Source organism: Ambystoma mexicanum, chromosome 12, assembly GCF_040938575.1.
Source record: "Ambystoma mexicanum isolate Mex_15411 chromosome 12, UKY_AmexF1_1, whole genome shotgun sequence".
NCBI lineage: Eukaryota > Metazoa > Chordata > Amphibia > Caudata > Ambystomatidae > Ambystoma > Ambystoma mexicanum.
In genome coordinates this window covers 1,152,613,892-1,152,634,772 of record NC_090936.1, presented here as the reverse complement: position 1 = coordinate 1,152,634,772, position 20,881 = coordinate 1,152,613,892, and the positions used below count along the sequence as shown (strand labels likewise).

The 20,881-nt window shown below is 47.7% G+C and overlaps 1 protein-coding gene across 17 annotated transcripts in view; it reads right to left on the bottom strand.

The window, feature by feature from the left end:
* GRIP1 (glutamate receptor interacting protein 1) overlaps positions 1-20,881 on the bottom strand; it is a 1,760,673-nt gene that overhangs the window by 71,617 nt on the left and 1,668,175 nt on the right. For all 17 annotated transcript variants that reach the window (XM_069629739.1, XM_069629748.1, XM_069629732.1 and 14 more), the window contains 2 exons: positions 20,121-20,232; positions 17,216-17,449 (listed from right to left, as the gene is read on the bottom strand). In XM_069629739.1, the coding sequence (XP_069485840.1) occupies positions 17,216-17,449; positions 20,121-20,232 (346 nt within the window). The remainder of the gene's footprint in view (positions 1-17,215; positions 17,450-20,120; positions 20,233-20,881) is intronic.

The window sequence follows — 20,881 nt, the reverse complement described above, 5'->3', positions numbered from 1 at the left end:
CACAGCCCCCCTGCAAGCTAACACTGGTGTTAAATGAACATGTGGCACAACGAATAAAAAGGAGAGTTGACGGGTTTTCTGTGCCACAATATGGAATCGGGCTGAAGATTAAAAACAGAAACTGGACAAATAGTTGGAGATGTATTTACTGTGGCCGTGAAGTAATTTATAAAACATATATTGGCCAAATTCAGAGCACTACCATTTTCGGAAAATAGGCTGATCCGACAGTTTAGCTAGGCGGAGACACAGGAAGTAAAACTCAGTCCCCAGTTATACAATCTACAGCTTAACTACTAGACCACACAGTTTGGAAGAAAGTATCCACCCAAAACCCTTCTCCAGAAGAAAACGCCTGTTATCCGTGCAGCTCACACACCAGTTTAAAAAGTAAAGCCCTATTTTCATATTGGATCTGTTCATCAACACGTTTGGGGCGAGAAGACCAGGATTTCGAAGATATATACAAATACTTTGCATGGTTCCACTGAGGTGTTTTTGTTTAGCCTTATCCTGGAATGGGTTAAGACGTAGCACACTCTGGGAAGAATAATTGTAACTAGTTTCTACGTATTGGGTGCTTGCTGCCAGAGCCGTGGACTCGGTGTACTATTATCAGAGTCAATGGGACTCAGTGTACTCATTTTGCAAGAGCGATGCCCGGATTGTGACTGTGGTTCGGGCTGCAACAGCTTCTCCTTTTCAAAGGGTCATTTTGTGCTCCGCTCAAACTCTATTTGAATGGAACGCAAAAGTGGCGCACATTGGTATGTGCTGCTTTTGCTACAGTCCCATACAGATACACGCCACAGTGCGTCACAGAAATGTGTTATACCCTCCTCAGTACCGCCTGGGCATGCAAGGCAGCATGAAAGAAAACACGTTTACAAGGGGTGAGAGCTTGGTGTCGGGACAGCCGGGTCCCCTGCGCAACTTGGCGTCTATGTTCGACTGGAACAAACCGGACGTACACGGACCTCCTGCCCAGAACTGCTATCCAGCAACCACACAGTACCCTACTCAGGGCTGTTATCTACTTGCTCTAATGGGAGCCCCCACCCCAACTTCAATGCCTTGAGAAAGACTTTGGTTGAAACGCGGGTCGGCTGTTTTTTTGTTTTTATGTTTCACCAACCTGGTACATTGTGCCCCAGGTGTCATGCTGCACTAGAAACAATAAATATTCCCTGCACAAACATAACTCGGGACTGAATTGTGAAATAACTAATGACAGTATTGGAGTACCAATCCTCTTGCCAGCGCCACCAACCAACAAGGTTTTGTCAACCCGCCCACTTTTCATGAAAGAAAACACAGCTGCACTTTATTTGAACAAAACATTGCCATGTTGAAGCACAAGTGACAGCAGTGTGAGGCTTTAGGGCAGGGGTGCACAACTGATTTTGACAGAGGGCTTACATAAGGGCTATAGTGGGCCGAAAAGTAAAAGTGGGCGGGGCGGTAGGCGGGACATGTCAGGAGGCTTTTTCAACCCCCAATTTGTATTAAACACACGGAAAAAGAATATGTTTTTGAGGGGTAACGACCAACCAAACACTATGCCCCATGGCTCCCACTCCCAACCAAACACTATGCCCCCTGTCCCTCTCCCCCAAGCAAACACTATGCCCCCTGTCCCTCACCCCCAAACAAACACTATGCCCCATGGCCCCCTCACCCCCAACCAAACACTATGCCCCATGGCTCCTACCCCCAACCAAACATTATGCCCCATAGCCCCCACGCCTCAAGCAAACACTATACCCCCTGCACCTTACCCCCAACCAAACACTATGCCCCATGGCACCCACCCCCAACCAAACACTATGCCCCATGGCCCTCTCACCCCCAACCAAACACTATGCCCCATGGCTCCCTCACCCCCAACCAAACACTATGCCCCCTGTCCCTCACTCCCCAAGCAAATACTATGCCCCCTGTCCCTCACCCCCCAACCAAACACTATGCCCTATGGCCCCCCCACCCCCAACCAAACACTATGCCCCATGGCTCCCACCCCCAACCAAACATTATGCCCCATGGCCCCCACACCTCAAGCAAACACTATGCCCCTGCCCCTCACCCCCAACCAAACACTATGCCCCATGGCCCCCTCACCCCCAACCAAACACTATGCCCCATGGTCCCCTCACCCCAACCAAACACTATGCCCCATGGCTCCCACCCCCAACCAAACACTATGCCCCCTGTCCCTCACCCCGCAAGCAAACACTATGCCCCATGGATCCCACCCCCAACCAAACACTATGCCCCCTGTCCCTCACCCCCAAGCAAACACTATGCCCCCTATCCCTCACCCCCAACCAAACACTATGCCCCATGGCCCCCTCTACCCCAACCAAACACTATGCCCCATGGCTCCCACCCCCAACCAAACACTATGCCCCCTGCTCCTCACCCCCAAGCAAACACTATGCCCCCTGTCCCTCACCCCCAACCAAACACTATGCCCCATGGCTCCCACCCCCAACCAAACACTATGCCCCATGGCCCCCTCACCCCCAACCAAACACTATGCCCCATGGCCCCCCCTCACCCCCAACCAAACACTATGCCCCATGGCTCCCACCCCGAACCAAACACTATGGCCCCTGTCCCTCACCCCGCAAGCAAACACTATGCCCCATGGATCCCACCCCCAACCAAACACTATGCCCCCTGTCCCTCACCCCCCAAGCAAACACTATGCCCCCTGTCCCTCACCCCCAACCAAACACTATGCCCCATGGCCCCCTCTACCCCAACCAAACACTATGCCCCATGGCTCCCACCCCAACCAAACACTATGCCCCCTGTCCCTCACCCCCCAAGCAAACACTATGCCCCCTGTCCCTCACCCCCAACCAAACACTATGCGCCCCTCACCCTCAACCAAACACTATGCCCCATGGCTCCCTCACCCCCAACCAAACACTATGCCTGATGGCTCCCACACCCAACCAAACACTATGCCCCCTATCCCTCACCCCCAACCAAACACTATGCCCCATGGCCCCCTCATCCCCAACCAAACACTATGCCCCAAACACACTCAAGCATGCACCCATACAGACCTAAACCCCCCAAATCAGCACACTCTCAAACATGCACCCATACAGACCCAAACCCCCCACCCCCCACCCCCCAACTCAGCACACACACTCTCAAACATGCACCCATACAGACCCGAACCCCCACCCCCCAACTCAGCACACACACTCTCAAACATGCACCCATACAGACCCGAACCCCCCACCCCCCAAATCGGCACACTCTCAAAAATGCACCCATACAGACCCGAACCTCCCCACCCCCCAACTCGGCACACACTCTCAAGCATACACCATGAACCCATACACACCGAACCCCCCACCCAACTCAGCACACACACTCTAAAGCATGCACCCATACAGACCGAAACCCCCCAACTCAGCACAAAAACTCTGAAGCATGCACCCATACATGCATCTCAACATACACAACACGAACATTGAAAAACAAACATTCATACACATCCGACACCCCCCCATCTCAACATACACAACACAAACATTCAAAAACAAACATTCATACACATCCGACACGCCCCCCACCCCCATCTCAACATACACAACACAAACACTCAAAAACAAACATTCATGCACATCCGACACCCCCCCACCCCCGCATCTCAACATACACAACACAAATACTCAAAAAGAAACATTCATACACATCCGACATGCCCCCCCCACCCTCCCCATCTCAACATACACAACACAAACACTCAAAAACAAACATTCATACACATCCGACACACCCCCCATGCCCCCATCTCAACATACACAACACAAACATACACCAGACCCGACACACAAACACAAACACACAGACCACTTACCGGAGACGTGCTGGAAGGCAGGTAAGCTGGAACGGTGGCGAGGTAAGTGGAATCGTACTACGGCTGGCGTGGCAAGCAAGGCTGAAATGCCTTCCGGCATCAAGCCTTACTGGCCACGCCAGCCGTAGTGCTGGCACTCCATTGGTGCAGCACACATGCACTACGTGGCTCGTAGGAGTGACGTGGTGCATGTGTGCTGAGCCATTGACGGCCAGTGTTTTGTCCGGCCCGGAAGACAACAAAGACTTTCCTAATGGAGGGCGGCCGATGCTGCTTGCGGGACGCCCTCCATTAGGAAAGTCTTTGTGCCTCGCGGGCCGGACAAAACAGCATGGCGGGCCGCATGTTGTGCACCCATGCTTTAGGGTAACACACACTGGTACAGCTTATATGTCACCCAGAAAATCATATACAGTTATATGTAGCACGTATACAAATATGAAAATAGCTAAATAGCTGGGAGGGATTTCATTCCTGCTTGTAGCGGAGAAGAGCTTTGTTGGATTGTCAGTAACCGCTACCTACAAACTACTTTTGACTTTCCAGGCCAACTGGTGCCATACAAGCATGCATATTTGGCATTCACCCTGTGTGTTCGGGAATGATTAGGAAAATGTAAAGGATTATTAGAGCACATGGAGGGACAGAATATTTAAAGCACAATGGGCACAAATGTATAGTTTGCAACTAGAGAACATTAGATTTGTGGCAATATATGTCACAGGTCTTCGTTCCTCAGGGGTAGGCTCCTGCTCGCTGGGTGATGACTGATACCCAATGGCTGCTTTAAGCTCCTGATCATCACATCTTCTAGTTCCATCCCTGTAAAGGTCATCTTTATGTAATATATTGGATATGTATTAAAGGATCTGCGATAGCTCAACTCATAGGAAGAGCACTTTTTGGGCGGCTTATAACTTTACTCCCCCTCGACGAATCCTCACCAAAGTTTGCAAAATAAGTATATGGGCCCCTCTGACTTTTTTAGAAAAGGTTGGATAGGTTTGATAAAGAGGGGGCAAAGTTGTAGGGGGAGGTCCCAAATTAGATTTTTCTCCATAGACGCAATGGAAAAAAAGATTTGCTCACGTCTACAGCCCAAACCGCTGGATGCATTTTCAACAAACTTGCGGCAGGAGTGGTGGCTTGGTCTCATTTGGTGTAAATCCGTCCAGTCGTTTTAAAAATGGCCCAAAAGTAGGTTAAAAAGGAAAGTGATATCTGGGTTCGGTCCGCTGACTCACTTCCCTGTTCGGTCCGCGGACAGGCCTCCCGATTGGTTCAGAAGGTGACAGGAGGTCGTCGGACAGCGGGCACGCCCGGTGATTGGATGGTGCAAACTGTGAATTGCATCCGATTTTTGGAAAACCCGCCGGTGTCCGCGAACATTGCCATAAAAACCTATTAAAAAACACAACATTGCACTTGTCAAACTCATCAAACAATCTCTGGGGAGGTGGGGGTGATGAGGATGGGATGGGATATGGCCGTAAGAAGCCAAAAAAATGTGTGTTCTTCATCCCCGAAGTCCATGAACAGTCCGGATGGTCTGGTACAGTCCTGTGATGTTCGCTAACACTTCAGGTTTTCGGGGACATCTATGCCTATTACTGGGTTGGTGAACAGCCGTTCTTGGATGGCTTATACCTTTGGCACCACTCAATGAAACTGCATGAAATGTTGGGATTTTATTCTATACCTGATTCTGAATGGTTTCGGAAAGTGTGTAGCTGTTTTGTTGAGAGGGAACAAAATTAGAGGGCCAGTCCCAAAGTATTCTAAAGGACCGCCCTCCATACATCTAGGGTGTAGAGTTTTACTTCAGCTGAGCTTTTTGGGTTCTGGAAGAAAGCCGGAAGCTAAATGGACTGATTTACATGAAATTTAGAGATGAACTTAGAAGAGATCCTAGGATGTGTACATTAAACCAGCTTGTCTTTATGTATGACATTGAAAGGATCCTGCACTGACAATGCTTGCAATTCACTAGCTCTTCTTATGGAAGTAACAGCCACTTATAAGGCAGTCTTGTAAGTTAGGTGTTTAAGACTTGACTTGTGCATCGTCTCGAAATGTGGTCCCATGAGCTTTGCGAGTACTACACTGAGATCCCAACCTGGCGGTGGGTTTGAAATTGAAGGGTTGGAGTCTCTTTACTCCCTCCATTAAAGCTTTGATGACCAGCACCTTCCACCACAATACTCTATTGTGGAAGGTGGTGTAAGCCGACAAGGCCGCCAGGTGGACGTTTTATAGAGTTAAATACTAACCCGAGTTTAGCAAGTGGAGCATATAGTTTAGAACGTGGGATGTGGTACATTCTAGGAGGCTTATTTGTTTAGTCTGGCATCAAATTACAAATCTCCTCAATTTGTCGAAATAACAGTGTCTAGTGTTTGGCTTTCGTGCCTCCTTGAGGATATCCATACACCTCTGTTGTAGGTTAAGAAGTACAAACTCTAGGACTTCAGGAGCCACGCTGCCAAGTTCATCGAGTGAGGTTGCGGGTGCACTGTTAATCCCCCCATGTTGAGGGAGTAAGTTGGTCTGGCACGGGAGTTAGATGGGATTGCACATCGCCAGTTTGCACAGATGTGGATACCATGGCGGTCTTTCCCACATAGGAGCAACTAGGATGAGCGTCACTTGTTCCTTGTGGATCTTGTTCGCCAGTTTGTTCATGAGAGGAGTTCATCCATAGGGCGTTCCCCTTGGAGGCTGGTTGGGGGAACCTGGATGCGAAGTCTGGGCATTGTTTGTTTTCGCTTGTAGCGAACAAGTCTAGCGTGGGGAAACCCCACTGAGAGAAGAGGTGGTCTATGACCCTTGTGTCTAGTTGCCACTCGAGTTCCTCTGGTTGGGGATCTCTTCCCAGCGAGTTGGCTAGAAAGTTGAGTTCCCCTGGATTGTGTTGTAAGGATAGGAATATTTTCCATTTGAGTGTCCATTTCCAAATTTGTAGTGCTAGTATGGACAGATTTGGAGAACGTGTGCCCTGCTACTTGTTGATGTAAAACATTGCCGTGGTGCTGTCGGTGAGGACTTGCACCGACTGGTTTGATGGGTGTATCTCGAATGCCTGAACATCTCGAACACCGCCAGTAGTTACAGCAGATTGATGTGGTTCTGCGCCGTGGCATGAGTCCACAGACCTTGTGCTGTGTGATGAAGGTGATGAGCCCCCCACCCGGCAAGAGACGCGTCTGTCGTAACTATCACCTGCACTTCTGGATTGTGGAAGGGTTTCCCCTTCAACAGATTTTCCCTTGTCCACCAGCGAAGGCTTTGTATTAGTGTTGGCAAACTACCACTAGATCGTCCCACTGACCGCTTGCCTGAGACCACTGTTTCGCCAAACATTCCTACATGGGTTGCATGTGCCAGCGTGCGTAAGGTACCAGGTAAATGCAAGATACTATCATGCTTAGTCCGGCCTGATAATGAGGTATTTGCAGCAACATATTTTTGACTCTTTCCTCTGACGGGAAGACTGACCCCTCTTTTGAGTCCATTACAGCCCCTAGGAACTGTTTGGTTGTGCTTGGCATTAGACTCGATTTTTTTCTCATTTATTGAAAAGCCCAATTGAAAGAGAAGGTTGATAGTTCTTTGAATGTTTTGCCTGCAAATATGGGGCGTCTCCCCTGTAATCAGCCATACGTCACGGTGAGGGTACACTAGGATAGCTTCCGCGCACATGTGCGCTGCCACCACCACCAGTAACTTTGTGAATACCCTTGGTGCGTATGCTATTCTGAAGGGTAGCATTTTTAATTAGTAGTGCTGGTTTGCTATCTTGAACCACAAGAATCTTCTGTGCGCTGGGAACATTGAACTATGAAAATAAGCATCTTTCATATCCAATGTTCCCATGTAATCTCCCCTCTTTAGCAGTGGGATTACTTCTTGTAGCGTAGTCATGCTGAACTTTTGTGGCTTGACATAGATGTTTGCAGGGCGTATGTCTAATACTTGGCACAAGAAGTATGTTAAATAAATACCTTTGTTTACCTGGTTCGCCGGGACGACTATTATGGCGTCCTTTTGGAGAACACGTTGCGATTTCCTCAAGAAGGATGCGTTGTTCTTCCTTCGAGTGGGTCTTTTGACGCGGGGGATAGTTCTGGGGTTGCTGTATTAGTTCCACACAATAACCGCCTGCCACGGTGTTTAGTACCCATTTGTCCGAGGTGATTCCCTCCCATGCTTGGGTTAAGTTTGAAATAGGTCCTCCTTCTGGAGAGGCATTGGAGTGCACCAGAACCGGGTAGTCACAGTTTTGGAGGTGTGGCTCCACCTCTAGAAGTGAAAGACCTCCCCCAGCTGCAAGATATGCGCTGTCCCCTTTGGTAGTCCTGTGAGGCCTGGCCTTGATTGTTACCCCAGGACGCTCCTTGATTCTGATTGTAGCTTGAACCCCTCGGTCAATTTTGTCAGCGAAAGCGTCGAAAATTACTATTATTACCTCTTTGCCCTGTGGGTTTACTGGTAATTTGGCCCAAGGACTTTAAGGTGTTGTATTCCTCTTTATCAGATTTTAGGACATCTTCAACGGCCTTTCCGAAGAGGACACTGGGCTCAATAGGTATAATAAGAAGCGTAGCTTGAATCTCTTGCTTGAAACCGGACTGGAGTAGCCACGCATGTCTCTTAATAATTGTTCCTTCTGCAATAAATTTGCCTGCATTGTCAGCGGCGTCTAAATTAATCTTCAGAATGCAGCTAGAAACTGCTCTGCCTTCTGCTGCTACCAGGGTCAATTAAGTCTTAAGGGTTTCAGGAGCTGAAGACAATAATGCGGACACCTCATCCCATTTATGGCAGTTATAACTCGCCATAAGTGTGGCATTGTTAGCGATGTTAGCCTGAAAGGCAGCCAAAGAGGCTACTTTCTGCCCCATAGTATAACGTTTCTTACTTTCTTTGTCTGGTGGTGCCTCCGAAGAGGCTAAGGGTGTCCATGCTCTCTTCCTTGTCAGTAACTACAAGAGAGTCTGGTTTGAGCTGTCCCCTGATATAGAGAGGATCTGTGGGAGCAGGGCGGAAGAACTTCCCTATGTGCTGATTAACTGCCCGCATCTGGTTAGGTGTTTCCAGGGATGGCTGGATTCTCCGCTGGATAGATTGCAGGATGGGAAATAACTGTGTGACTGCCTTTTTATCCCCTAAAATGTCCTCAAAGTGCTCGTCTTGTTGAGTTTCCTGTGTTTTTATCTGAAAATGCTCAGCTGCCTTGGTGAGCATGTCATGTTGTAGTGGCTGGTTATCTATAGGCAAAACTGCTACTGGGGAGTCTAGGGTGACGGGAGAGGCTATGTTATACATATCTTCCTCTTCATTGTCAACTCCATAGTCCTGTTCTCTGCCCTCCTGAGCTGTATAGGTATCTTCAGTGTCAGTATTTGCGTCATTGAGATCAATTAAGGGTCGGTCCACCTGGGATGGGATAGCCGGATTTAGGCACAACGTCTGTGCTGTCTCTCGACAGTCGGGCCTGTCATGCGGGGATCGGGACCTCGAGTGCCCAGAGGACAGGGATTCTACAGACCTCTCATTAGATGTTGTGTGTGGGCCCTTCGTTGACGAATGCATTGAGTCATGGCCCTTGGCTGTGTGCTTAGTGGTAGGGGCTGTGTGAGCGCTGATGCTGCCGGGGGTCCTCCCCGTAACAGGGCCGCCTGCCTGTCTGCTGGGGTCGGGGGATTGTGCTTGGGAAACCGACGTTTCCCCGTCGCCTTCGCTGTCCAAAAATTCGGTGTCACTGTAGGTCCCCCCCATGCCCATGGTGGCCTCAGCCTGCATGGCGTGGTGGGCCCAGAGCTTAGTTAAACGGTCCTTTAACGTCTTAGGTTTAACGAGCGTACAGGCTCGACAGTTCCCTTCAACGTGATCCCGAGGGAGACAAAAGTTGCACACCAGGTGCTTGACGACACAGGGGAATTCTTTATTGCAACTTGGGCAGAACTTGAAAGGGGTTCTATCCATAATTAAATGAAATGGCAGCTATGCGAAGATAATGTATGAAAAGGGGTAAATACATTCTCCAATGTCCTCCCCCCTCTTTCCCTACTGTGTGGGCCAAAGCCCATCCCAGAGAGGATCTGTCGATGGGAGTCTTCATCGGTCGTTTTCTTAACCGCTGTCGGAGATGTTATCGATAGTCGGTGAATGAAAGATATAAAGGATAGGAAGAGTAAACTAACTCTAATTTGATAAATCAATGGCATTATGCTGAAATCAGAACTTCGCGATATACCGTCCGTCTACGATGGCGGAAAGAGACAATCGGAGGGACCTCGACACGTGAAGGACCATGGGTACAGTGGATGTCACACTAGGGGTACTATTACTTGCACGCCCTGTCAACGTCCCTTTTCGAATTTCGAAAAACAACTGTAATACTCTGCAACTTCCACTAGATGTCAGCCTATGCACAGCATGTGATCTAAGCAGATTCCACAAGCCTCAGAAATATATATATATATATATATATATATATATATATATATATATATATATATATATATATATATATATATATATATATATATATATATATATATATATGCAGTCTGTAAAAGTGGTGCATGCCAGCTTTTCCAGCAGACATGCAATAGTACCTTTGTCCTCTGGATAAAAACAGGCGCAGCACACCTTAACTCCCAATTACTCCCTCTGTGGTCCCAGAGCCTCAATATAGCCCTCCAGTATTCCAGTCTGTAACCTTGAACCTGGACACGCATTTTGTCAGCAAGCAGATTAACTCAATGAGCCATTTTACCCTAATGAATAACATAGCATACAACATTGGCAAATAGGACCTAAAGTGTTTGATGAAAAAAATGCTGTCACAAATCCAAAAAGCCAACATTTGAAGTGGGTGGGAGACAAGATGAGGAAACCTTTGTGATGAAGTCCCACACCAGGCTCTGTGGGTATTGAATGGTGCGACCATCGGGACCATCTGCCACCACCCGCTTTATAATGCTGGGCCTCTGCACTGTCCCATCATGCCCCAATGCCTGGTGTACAATTTGCATCTCTTCTCTGAAGCCCACTTTGTGAACACTTGCCTTGGAGATCATGCTGCTGGTAAGGGGAATAACAAAAAAAATCACTTTAAATGAGGAAGTGGCTAGGTCCCGTTCGACAGCCGGCAGAGCAGATGCCAAAGCAGCCTGGCAGTAGAATGCTGCGTGAGGGATGTCTGACTGGCAGCAGTCAAACCAAGCAGGACTCATCCAAGATGGTGGATGAGCATCTTGAGCTCTCCTCAGGCTCACCCGGCAGCCCCACAAGTCTGCATTACATCCAGGTTCCCACAAGAGTTATTAAACTAATTCTCCCCTTGAATCCAACATGGTCCACAGCTCTCTTGCCCCCGATAGGCACAGCCGACAGGGAGGGCTTCAGCAAAATAAAAGCCACACACGTTTTGGGTGGACGCTGGGAGTTGGCGAGACATACACACACACAGACAGGTGGTGGGAAGGTGGAAGCAATGACGCATGAAGGGGAAGAATTGTGGTGAAAGGAGGCTGGTTGGAGAGAAGTTGAGGAAGGAGTAGGGAGTATAGAGGAGGAGATTGGAGAGAACTTCAGGAGGAGATTTAAAGGAGATGTGAGGAGGGAGGTTGAGAGAATATCAGGGATGTGGGTGAATGGAGTGCAGGTGGTAAAGAGTACTCAGCAAGAGGTTGGAGGAAACCGTTACAAATAATAGGGAGAGGACATGAAAGAAGAATTGGGAAGTTCATCAAAGGAGATGTTGGAGTTGACACCAGTGAGGAACAAGAGGAGAGACAGGAGGCAAAGAGGAGGAGAGAAGGGGGGAAAAGTCCACTTCAGAGAGAGACCTCTACCAATATTGAAGGAGGAAGACAAAGTTGGGTTTCAATAAATAGAGCCAGGACCCCAAGACAGGGAGATGTAGAAAGAGGAGCTCAGACTAACCATCGCCCTTAGCAAGCCCTAGCACCTGCCCCTCACACGGGAGGCATGGGAATCCTCTGGGGTACCCCCCGCTACAACGAGAAATAAAGCAGATGACCTGAGGGTTCAGAACTGTGAGACCAGAAAGAAGTGGTCGGGACGTTTAAAAACTCCAGGACTCTTGAGTGACTGAACCAATAACCCTCTCAGAGAAGGGAGCCTAGATTAAGACATTCCAAACCCAAGAACTATTGAACAAGTAGAAGCCACCCTGTTGCTGTTAAGTCTTGTTTTAAGTTGTGCATTTGGCTCAATCCTGCAAATATCCCTAGTTAGCACGTAAAAGGCATTGCTGGCCTCCTCCTGCTCAACAGGAATGCATTCAATATCATCTGATATTGACAGCATTCCAGACATTCTGACTTCAAAAGCAGACAGCAAAATAACAGAATGCTTTTCGCTGCATTCATGAAACAGAAATGACATTTCCTAGCAAGATGTATTTCAACAAGACACTCCCTCTGTGTGAGAATCTTTCTCTCATTGCACCTTCAATGTGACAGGCAACATGGAATTTAAGACACCTAACTGACCGCTAAAACATGGAACAATGCTGCCACTTTCATACAGAGACACTGGTCACTTTTACATTAGAAGCAGATCGTGGTCTTGCTAAAATGGTTTGTGTTCAAACAAGTTTTTGATTAAAATGCTCATCTCATAACAGAAGCTGGTACATATATTACACAATTGAATCAAGTGTATTTACTAACATGTTGTGTGTATTTACTTTACTCTCTATTAAAGTAATGTTTTCAATTTCCCTAGTGTGTTAATAGTTGTATAGACCTTGAGAGGGGACATTATCGCTTGGGATAATGGCCAATCCCTAACTTATGTCTAAAGGCGGGTCATTATGATAATCAGGGTCGGACTGGGACAAGAAATAGGCCCGGACACCCAAAAAAAAAGTGGCCCACCCTCGCCTCAAAAAAGTGACCCAGCCTTCAAGGTCACGTCAAAAAGTGGCCCACCCCTTGCATCAAGAAAAGTGGCCTTCAAACCATCGTCATCGTCAATGCAAGCAGACGTCCAAAGCCAAATGATAATATGTTATTGTATAGCACTTACTCTTCTGCAGGTCTGTGCAAATTTGGCCGCATTTCAAGACTGCGTGCATCTACTTTTCAGGCTTCGGATCAGGGGTTGGCAAAATAGGGAAAGCAGCGCACTCACAGGACATGCCATACTCTGAGCACTCGTTACCTCATACATGCAAACAAACATCCTGAACAGAATGCCAGTGAGATGGGGAAAAATAGACACATTACAACAAGGCATTCATTGCGGCACAATGAAGACTAGTCAATGGCCACTTGATGTGCATGGTCAAATATTTCTACACTGAGCACAAGGATTTCGACATTTCCAAGAGGCAGGCAGCATTTGAAGAAGGTGCATCCGTTGCACCTTTTTTTTTAATTCTTTCTGTAATGGGGCAAAGGAAGCAAAGTGTTTTGCATAGGTTCAATCACACTGACATGTAAACTGGAGTATGAACTCTGGCATCCTGGGGCAGTGGACTGCTTGATTACCGAGCATCAGGTATTCCCCTCATATTCTATTCCGGGGAATATGGTTTGTGGTAATACTGCATGACAAATCTGACTGTGCATTATTCTAAATAATAAGATGGGCTACTTCCATTCCCATCCCCCACACTGACTGGGGTGGAACTTTTGTTGGTTAGCTAATAGCTACACATGGCATGATTTCTGAAAAATCGGCACATTTTAGCAGTGGCAGTTGGGCAGCAATCCGTAAGACTGCAGCAGGCCCTCATGTAGTCCGTATGGTGTATACTGTATGTCATCAGTTATCATTACATTCGCTAATTTAAAATATGTAAAATGCATGTTTTTTGCAAAAATGTGAGCCGTTTTTCCAAGGTATGTTTCTTGCTTGGGCCCAATTATACTGGAGCATGTTTACTATTTATAGTTCACAAACCACATACATGAAGATCTCATCTGTTGGACACATGTGTGCCCTCAATGATTCATTCAGCAACTCCTCTGTGCGTCTCGTGTTATTGTTAAGTGGATGTAAAAATCAGGAAACTGGAGCTCGTCTGACTAAGCAACGGGGAGGAGAAAGGGTGAGGACTCAGGAGCCTTTGTAATAAATCACGCGTTTTATGGATGACACACACTAACCCACTGACCGACCACCCCGGCGAGTGAATGAACACCGAAGAAGGCAGAGCTGCTAGGGTGTTGCAGAAAATAACAATGAAGGGCATCTTAGGCTTCGAACACAACAACCCCCAGTAAGGAAAATCCACGAGTGTCTCCTAATGTTACAACTCAGACTAGAGCGTAGGGCAGCCCCCTCCCTCCACCCAACAGCAACACACAGGCCCCCTTTGTGCCTGCGCGGTGCTCATCCACCCTGTCGATTCGTCGAACAACAAACATGAATGCATGTGACCGCAGTGGTCCCGTCAGCTTCAGCCTTTTATGGGACAGTCTGACAGCCAATGACCCAAAACATTTTCTGGAAATGAGTTCACACACAGGCGCTTTCCAAATGCGGCGAAATTTGTGATAAGAGTATTTTTTTAATAAACTACTAAACAGTCAACATGAGCAAGCAAAGGTGTGCCAAAGCAACGTGGAACATTTGCTTTGAGATGTAAATGGCCCCAGTCCACTGCTAACTATCCCAAGCATTCCCCCGTGTGTATGATGTAGACCACGCTAGATGTTTTTCCATTGCAGGCCATCATCAAGTGGAGGGGTCTGCGAAGTTTATGAGCCAAACCCAACCCCTCCATAGACCTCACTGTGGCTAAATCATCAACAAAAAAAACATCCGATTTCATCTGCATTGTCCATTAACCAGATTTAGAGGACAACCATAGTAGTCTTTCCTTGCTCCTAGCTGCCAGTCACAACTCTCCACAGCAACGCCCAATTGCTGTGGCAAGCAAGCCACTGGCTTGCCACTGGCAAGCAGTGAGTAGGAGCGCCCCCTGCGGGGACGCTATCTCATGTTTTTGCCCCACATGCATGGCAGGAATGTTCCTCTTTCACCCCAACAGCATAGCTTGCTGCTCCTGGGATCTAATGATGCTGTGGTGGGCACTGGTGGAGAGGGAGTTGTAAGAGTAGTGAGCAAAAAGGGTGAAGGGGAGGCAGTGGGAGAAAATGGAAGGGCAACAAAGAATGGAGCTTTGGTTATCAGGGTGTGGAGCTAAGAGAGACAAAGTGAGACAGGTGGGGGGGACATGAATGATAATGATGTCTTATTTATATAGCGCCTTAATCCAAAGCGCTACAGAGCACATATTTACATACAATATCACCCAACCGAAATTGGTACTCATTTATCGACCTCGGAAGTATGAAAGGCTGAGTTGGCCTTGCCGGGATTCAAACCTGCGACCTGCTGATTCAGAAAAGTGTATGCAAAATGTATCCCATGTTTTAAATGACCTTTTACAAGTCTCAGTTTGGTTGTGCACTTTTGGTCAAATCGACCAATTACATATACACATATATGTGTATGTGGGGGAAGGGGGGTATGAGGGTGGGATGGTCAGGGCGAGGGTAGTGAAGGGGCGTTGGGGGACCTCCCATAACAAACAACAAAAAGTGTCAAATTCAGGTGGTCCAAAAGTGCACAAGCAAAGGCTTTGTACGGCCGCATAGACATATTTGAGTCAGTCTACCCAAAGAATGCATGCAGGTGGGATGCCGTAGGAGCTGCGGCTGAAGATCAAAGTGCATCCTGGGCTGAAATGGGAAGGCGCTTTGATCGGAGCATCTCGGTGCCTCCCTCCCATGTGGCTCATCCGCACTGTGGGAAGACTCATGGGAACATGCAGCTCTGCTAGAGGTCGTTTTCGATAACCGGAATCTGAACTGGCTGACCAAAACGGCCATGTCCATGGTTGGCATGAGCATTTCTAATTATTTTTCACATTAACTTCAGTCTAACTTGAGGAAATATAAAAAGTTAAACCACCGTGATAAGCTCTTTAAAACCCATCACTGCAAATGTACTTCCTGAAACCACATGGTTGCAGGGTGACACCTGCTCACACGCAGATGGGGGCAGCAAGCCTCCGCATACTTAGGTGCCAGGAATGTATATGACACATCATGGGATTGCATAGGTGGGCTTCTTGTGAGTCACAGGCACTCGCAGCAAGTCCTCCACCTGCATGTAAATCCCTGGTGTGAATGAGGTATTTCCTTGCACGGAATACCCGGGACATCCAACCAACGCTGCAGATCACGCTCAGATCGCAGCAGTGAGCGCTCAACCCGCTGAGCTATCTTACCGGCCATAACCGCATTTACGGCCGGTGACTCTTACCTCCTCAGCTCAGCCAGGGGCGTCTCTCCATCTCCGCTGCCACTGTGGGCTGGTGACTGTGGGTAGGGGGCGGGGGGGTCGCCCGTGCCCGAGTGCCTGTGTGCCCTCCTGTGCTGACCTCTGCTGCACTGCTGGAGACGAGTCGACGGACTTGCTGTGGTGTGGAGACAGGGGCCTCGTCGACCTCGCCCATGGCACTGGTCAGGTCCTCCTTTGTGCGCGGCTTCCTGCAGGCTGCAGCTCCAGTCCTGACCTGGGGCTGGGAGTGAGGGCTGGTGGCGGCACAGTCTCACCGCATTTTCATTGGCCATGGCCAATAGTTGCTTTCAACTTTGCAAAGTGGCGTGCAACAAATGTGTTGCTTGCTTCCTGCAAAGTTGAAAGCAACTTTTCGCGCCTCTGGCCAAGCCCAGCCCTAGGCGGCCTCCAAGCTCCTCCATCAGACTGCCTGCTGCTGCCCCAGGTCCTTCAAGGGTGAGCAGTTGCAGGAATATGTTACTTTTTTACAAAACACTGGTAGCGGGCCGGGCTGAGTACAGCCCGACCCACTACCAGTGTTTTGTAAAAAAGTAACACTTCCTTCACAATCACCTAGCGTGGTAGCGCCATGGTGTCAGTCTCGCGCGGACTTGCTGCCCGCAGGCCCTGATTATGCAGAGCAGATCAGCACTGCAGGCAGCCCTTAACCAGCGCGAGACCGGCCCAGGCATGGGCTTGAAAACCGGCCCCTCGCCAGCCTCTAAAGATTTCATATCGGCCATGGGCCGATCGGCCGACGGGCCAATTCGACCGACACTGATGATAATGACCACTCCCCCTTAAGTCTACAAAGCTAGATTAACCTTCTTTAACTATATCCCTCTCCTGGTCTGCCTGTTGATCCTACTTGAGTTTGAGATACCACATACACAGCACAATAGCACCCCATGCAGTGTCCTCTGTGCTTCAGATGGGAAAATGTAGTCATGCCAGTACCGCCACTACTCCTACAAACACGAAACAGAACCAATGGATACTGACCTTGTGTAACTCCACAGGAGTTGGCGACATAATTTCTTTCATTTCTTGCTTCAGTTTCCTGAGTGCCACCGACTTTCTTCCCACATCAGTGGGCAAGGTATTGCTACGAACGGACTGGCTGTAATGGGTTTTCACTGAGCTCTTGTCCTGGAAGCTAGCTTGCCTACCCAGCTGACTGCGGGGCTGCGGGCTCTCGTGGTTCAGGCTCAGCGTGCTTCCGGACATGATTGTCGCCTAGAGTATTAATGAACAGTGTGTTATTAAATGCCTAGAGTCAAGTGCAAAAAGACGAAAATAATTATCATCACACATGCAATCTTCCCACCATTGTGAAAAGCAACAAGCTAAGGGCTAAGCAAAAGGACGCAGAAACAAGGCTTGCGGTTGGCTTGTTTTCTGAACACCTTAAAAACAACTGGAAAGTGTTAGGAACATTTTTTTAGCAATAAACAAAGAATATTTTAAACACATCCAGTGTTGAAAACCTCATAAAAATCTTAAGTATGTCTTTAGTGTTCAATTGGAACCACATAGAGACACAGTGTGCTCTTTTTTTTGATTCATTAAGACTTAAAGGACCATATTGTGGACTATGTTCCATGTAAAAGAGTGGGGTTTCCATTTCTCTAGCAACACGTTCTGTTGTAGAAGATGGCTTGTGATTTGAGAGAGGAGTAAATATTGCAATATATTGATATTTCAGACATAGATCTTGGGGGACACAGTATTCCAGCTTCAATCCTGGGAGAAGCACACTCCTTTGCTATTGTCCTCGAGCTTCTAGAAGCAGCCTCCTGGTGAGGGTTCCGTTCTATCCATATCAACTATGTTACGGATCTCAGCATTTCTCCCCGATTTGAGCCTCTGTCCATCTCCACTCCCATCAACTCTTAAACCAACCCTGCTCTCTCCATGATCTGTTTGACAATGTACTGAGCTGGAGATACCTACTACACTGTGTAATCAAGAGAATCTCCTTGAGTCCTGCAATTTTTAGCATTTGGCTGTTTTTTCTTATGCATTTTCTCTTGGTATGTGCAAACCACAGCAATAGACTGCATCAATCTTCTGTTCACCTTATTTGAGAGCTATATCATTTCAATACATGACATTGTCTTCTTTTGAGGCATTGCTATTTTTTCGCATGCCTCTTAACTATATCCTAAGTAGCACTTTGTCCCGCAAAATGTTGGTGGAGAACAGGCTTGGGTAGATTCCTTTCACATCATTTTTGAATATATCTAAAAAGGATTTTCCAAATGCATACTTTCAAAACTGCTGGTGGAATCACAGCCACCACCGGTTACATTTACACGCTTGCTGTACGGGGCCGGTTAATAAAATTACTTTAGAAAATGTGGATAGTGGGCGTGTCCACAGGGCATACACTGAGGTCGGCTTCCACCAGAATGTGTATGTCAGGGTGTAAACAAAGCGAGAAAACTAGGATCTTTTGCAGGCTGGGGCCATAGTACCTTCTACTGACCAAACCGAACCATAAAAGGGCGAGTGAGTTTGATCACTTGTTTGGTGCACACAGCAAATTCGGTCGCCTCTTGGCACTGAGGGTGGGGACAACTTCTAAGAACTGGGAAATGTTAAGGTGAGAGAAGCGCTTTTGGTAGGGAAGATCTTCTGCTGGATTGGGAACCAATGACCAACCCATATAACCTATACGCGAAGGTCATCTATTATGGGGAGCATGCAGCAGTCTACACATTTCCGCTGATAAACCCAACACAAAACAATTATCATACTCATGCCAAAAACTCAAATCAAAAAGGCACCTAATTATTACTGGCCCAGCATTTTCCTTCGAGTGTTGGACATGCAATGCAATAGCAAAGCGATAAACCCCACTGGGCAAAGTCAGTTTGAGCACCCGCCTCCCATTTTTCTGCCTTGTGTGCTTTTGCTTTCACTGACATTTTTCCACGATTCAGAATTGGACAAACTGCAAACATTTTTCAAAGGAGTCACCGCAGCCGCCACAGACCAGAGAATTTAAATGAACATAAAAGAAAGTGTTTCACCAACCCTCCTGCCAAACCGCCAACAAATGTCACTGCATGCTCCATTTTCCACATCCGGGGAGAAACGAGAATTCATTTTATATCCCACAAGACTTGCTATGTTGTTTTCCGTGCAGTTTTGTCTCGATGCTGTCAGAGCCAAAATAAATTGGGAGTAGGCAGGGCACAAGTTGGACATTCTAAAGGAGAGTATCTGTTTAGGGAGCCATTTTGTTTTTGCATTTTGGCAGCAAGACCAAACACTGAAAAACTATCCTTTATATTCGTGTTCTTACAAGAAATCACACTTTGAAGCCACATAAAAACGCATCCCATGCGTTTGTAAAGAAGCCAGTGATGAATTTAATTGCCCCCCCTGCAACTATTGTCCAAGTAGTATAACGTTAATGCCTTATGCAAGCAGTTTAGAGCAGCGCAAGCTACAGATAAGGAGGCCTCCACGAGGCACAGTTACATCTTTTCCAGCCCATTCTCAAAGAGCGTGTCAGTGCTTTAAATGGGGGGAAGGGAGGGCTACCGTCAAGGTCAGAGCACTAGAAACACATATGTGAAGGTCGAAAATGGCATTATTGGCTTTTCATGGGGTAGTGCTCTTTCCAGAAGGCAGCAGGTAGTGCGATGCAGTCTAATTAGATGCGTTTTTTGTCCGGGAGGACTTGAAGGCAGCCACACAAGCAAAAAAATAAAAGATATTAAGATAAAACGAAAAAACAACGTATGTACCAGGAGAGCCATGTTTCTCAAATACAGAAGCCTGCCAGCTTTCTCCTGTGGAAAGGGTCAAAGCAATTAACGGATTCTTCTTGGTCACCAGTAAAAAGGAGGATGAAACAAAATAAAGGAACTGAGAAGAAGCTGGCGGCGCGTCATACCTCCAACTCCCGCAGGATCCCCGACTGGCCGCAGGTTTCCAAGTCTTCTAGCGCCTGGGACCAGAAGTTCTCCTCTTGCTCGGCTTCTGGGCCATCGTTGCTGCTGATGAAGCTGAAATGGCAAAGCGACACAATCAAACGGTGTGCAGACAGCCGAACCGCCTTGACGTGTGACAACCGTCCATCTCCGAAAAATACCAACGCCCCCTAATATTAGAGCGGAGAGGACTCGTGATATGGACTCACAATATAACCGGACAGGCCATTTTCAGATGTCTGTAAAATGCAGCGGTAAGAGCTCTGTCGTCTATAAAGACCGGTTTGTTGTCAAGGCCATACTGGCAAATTATACAGGAGGGTTGGTTTCCCAAAGTACGAGAATCAAAGTAATGTCCTTCTACCTCCGCCCCTGTCCTAATGGTGATCGTCAGCAATTTATCAGGAATTGCTGTTCACTCGGCGACAGGGTGGAGTTACTATGCAACATCTTGGAGGTGGAAGAGGGAACGTTTATTACTGTGTGTGGAAGGGGACGGTGTTGCCCACACTTCCAGGCAGGGAATGGAGGGCAAAGGGAAGTATGAGCTCTTGGACTCAACGTACACAGGGTTAGCTGTTTATTTGCGCCCATCATTTTTAAATATACAAAAAATATATGAGGTGACCATGTGGTTATCCGACAACAGGACATCATGTTTGATCCTGGAATTTCCTTTAAAAACCATGATTTTCTAGTACTAGAATTCCAATACTTCCCCGGT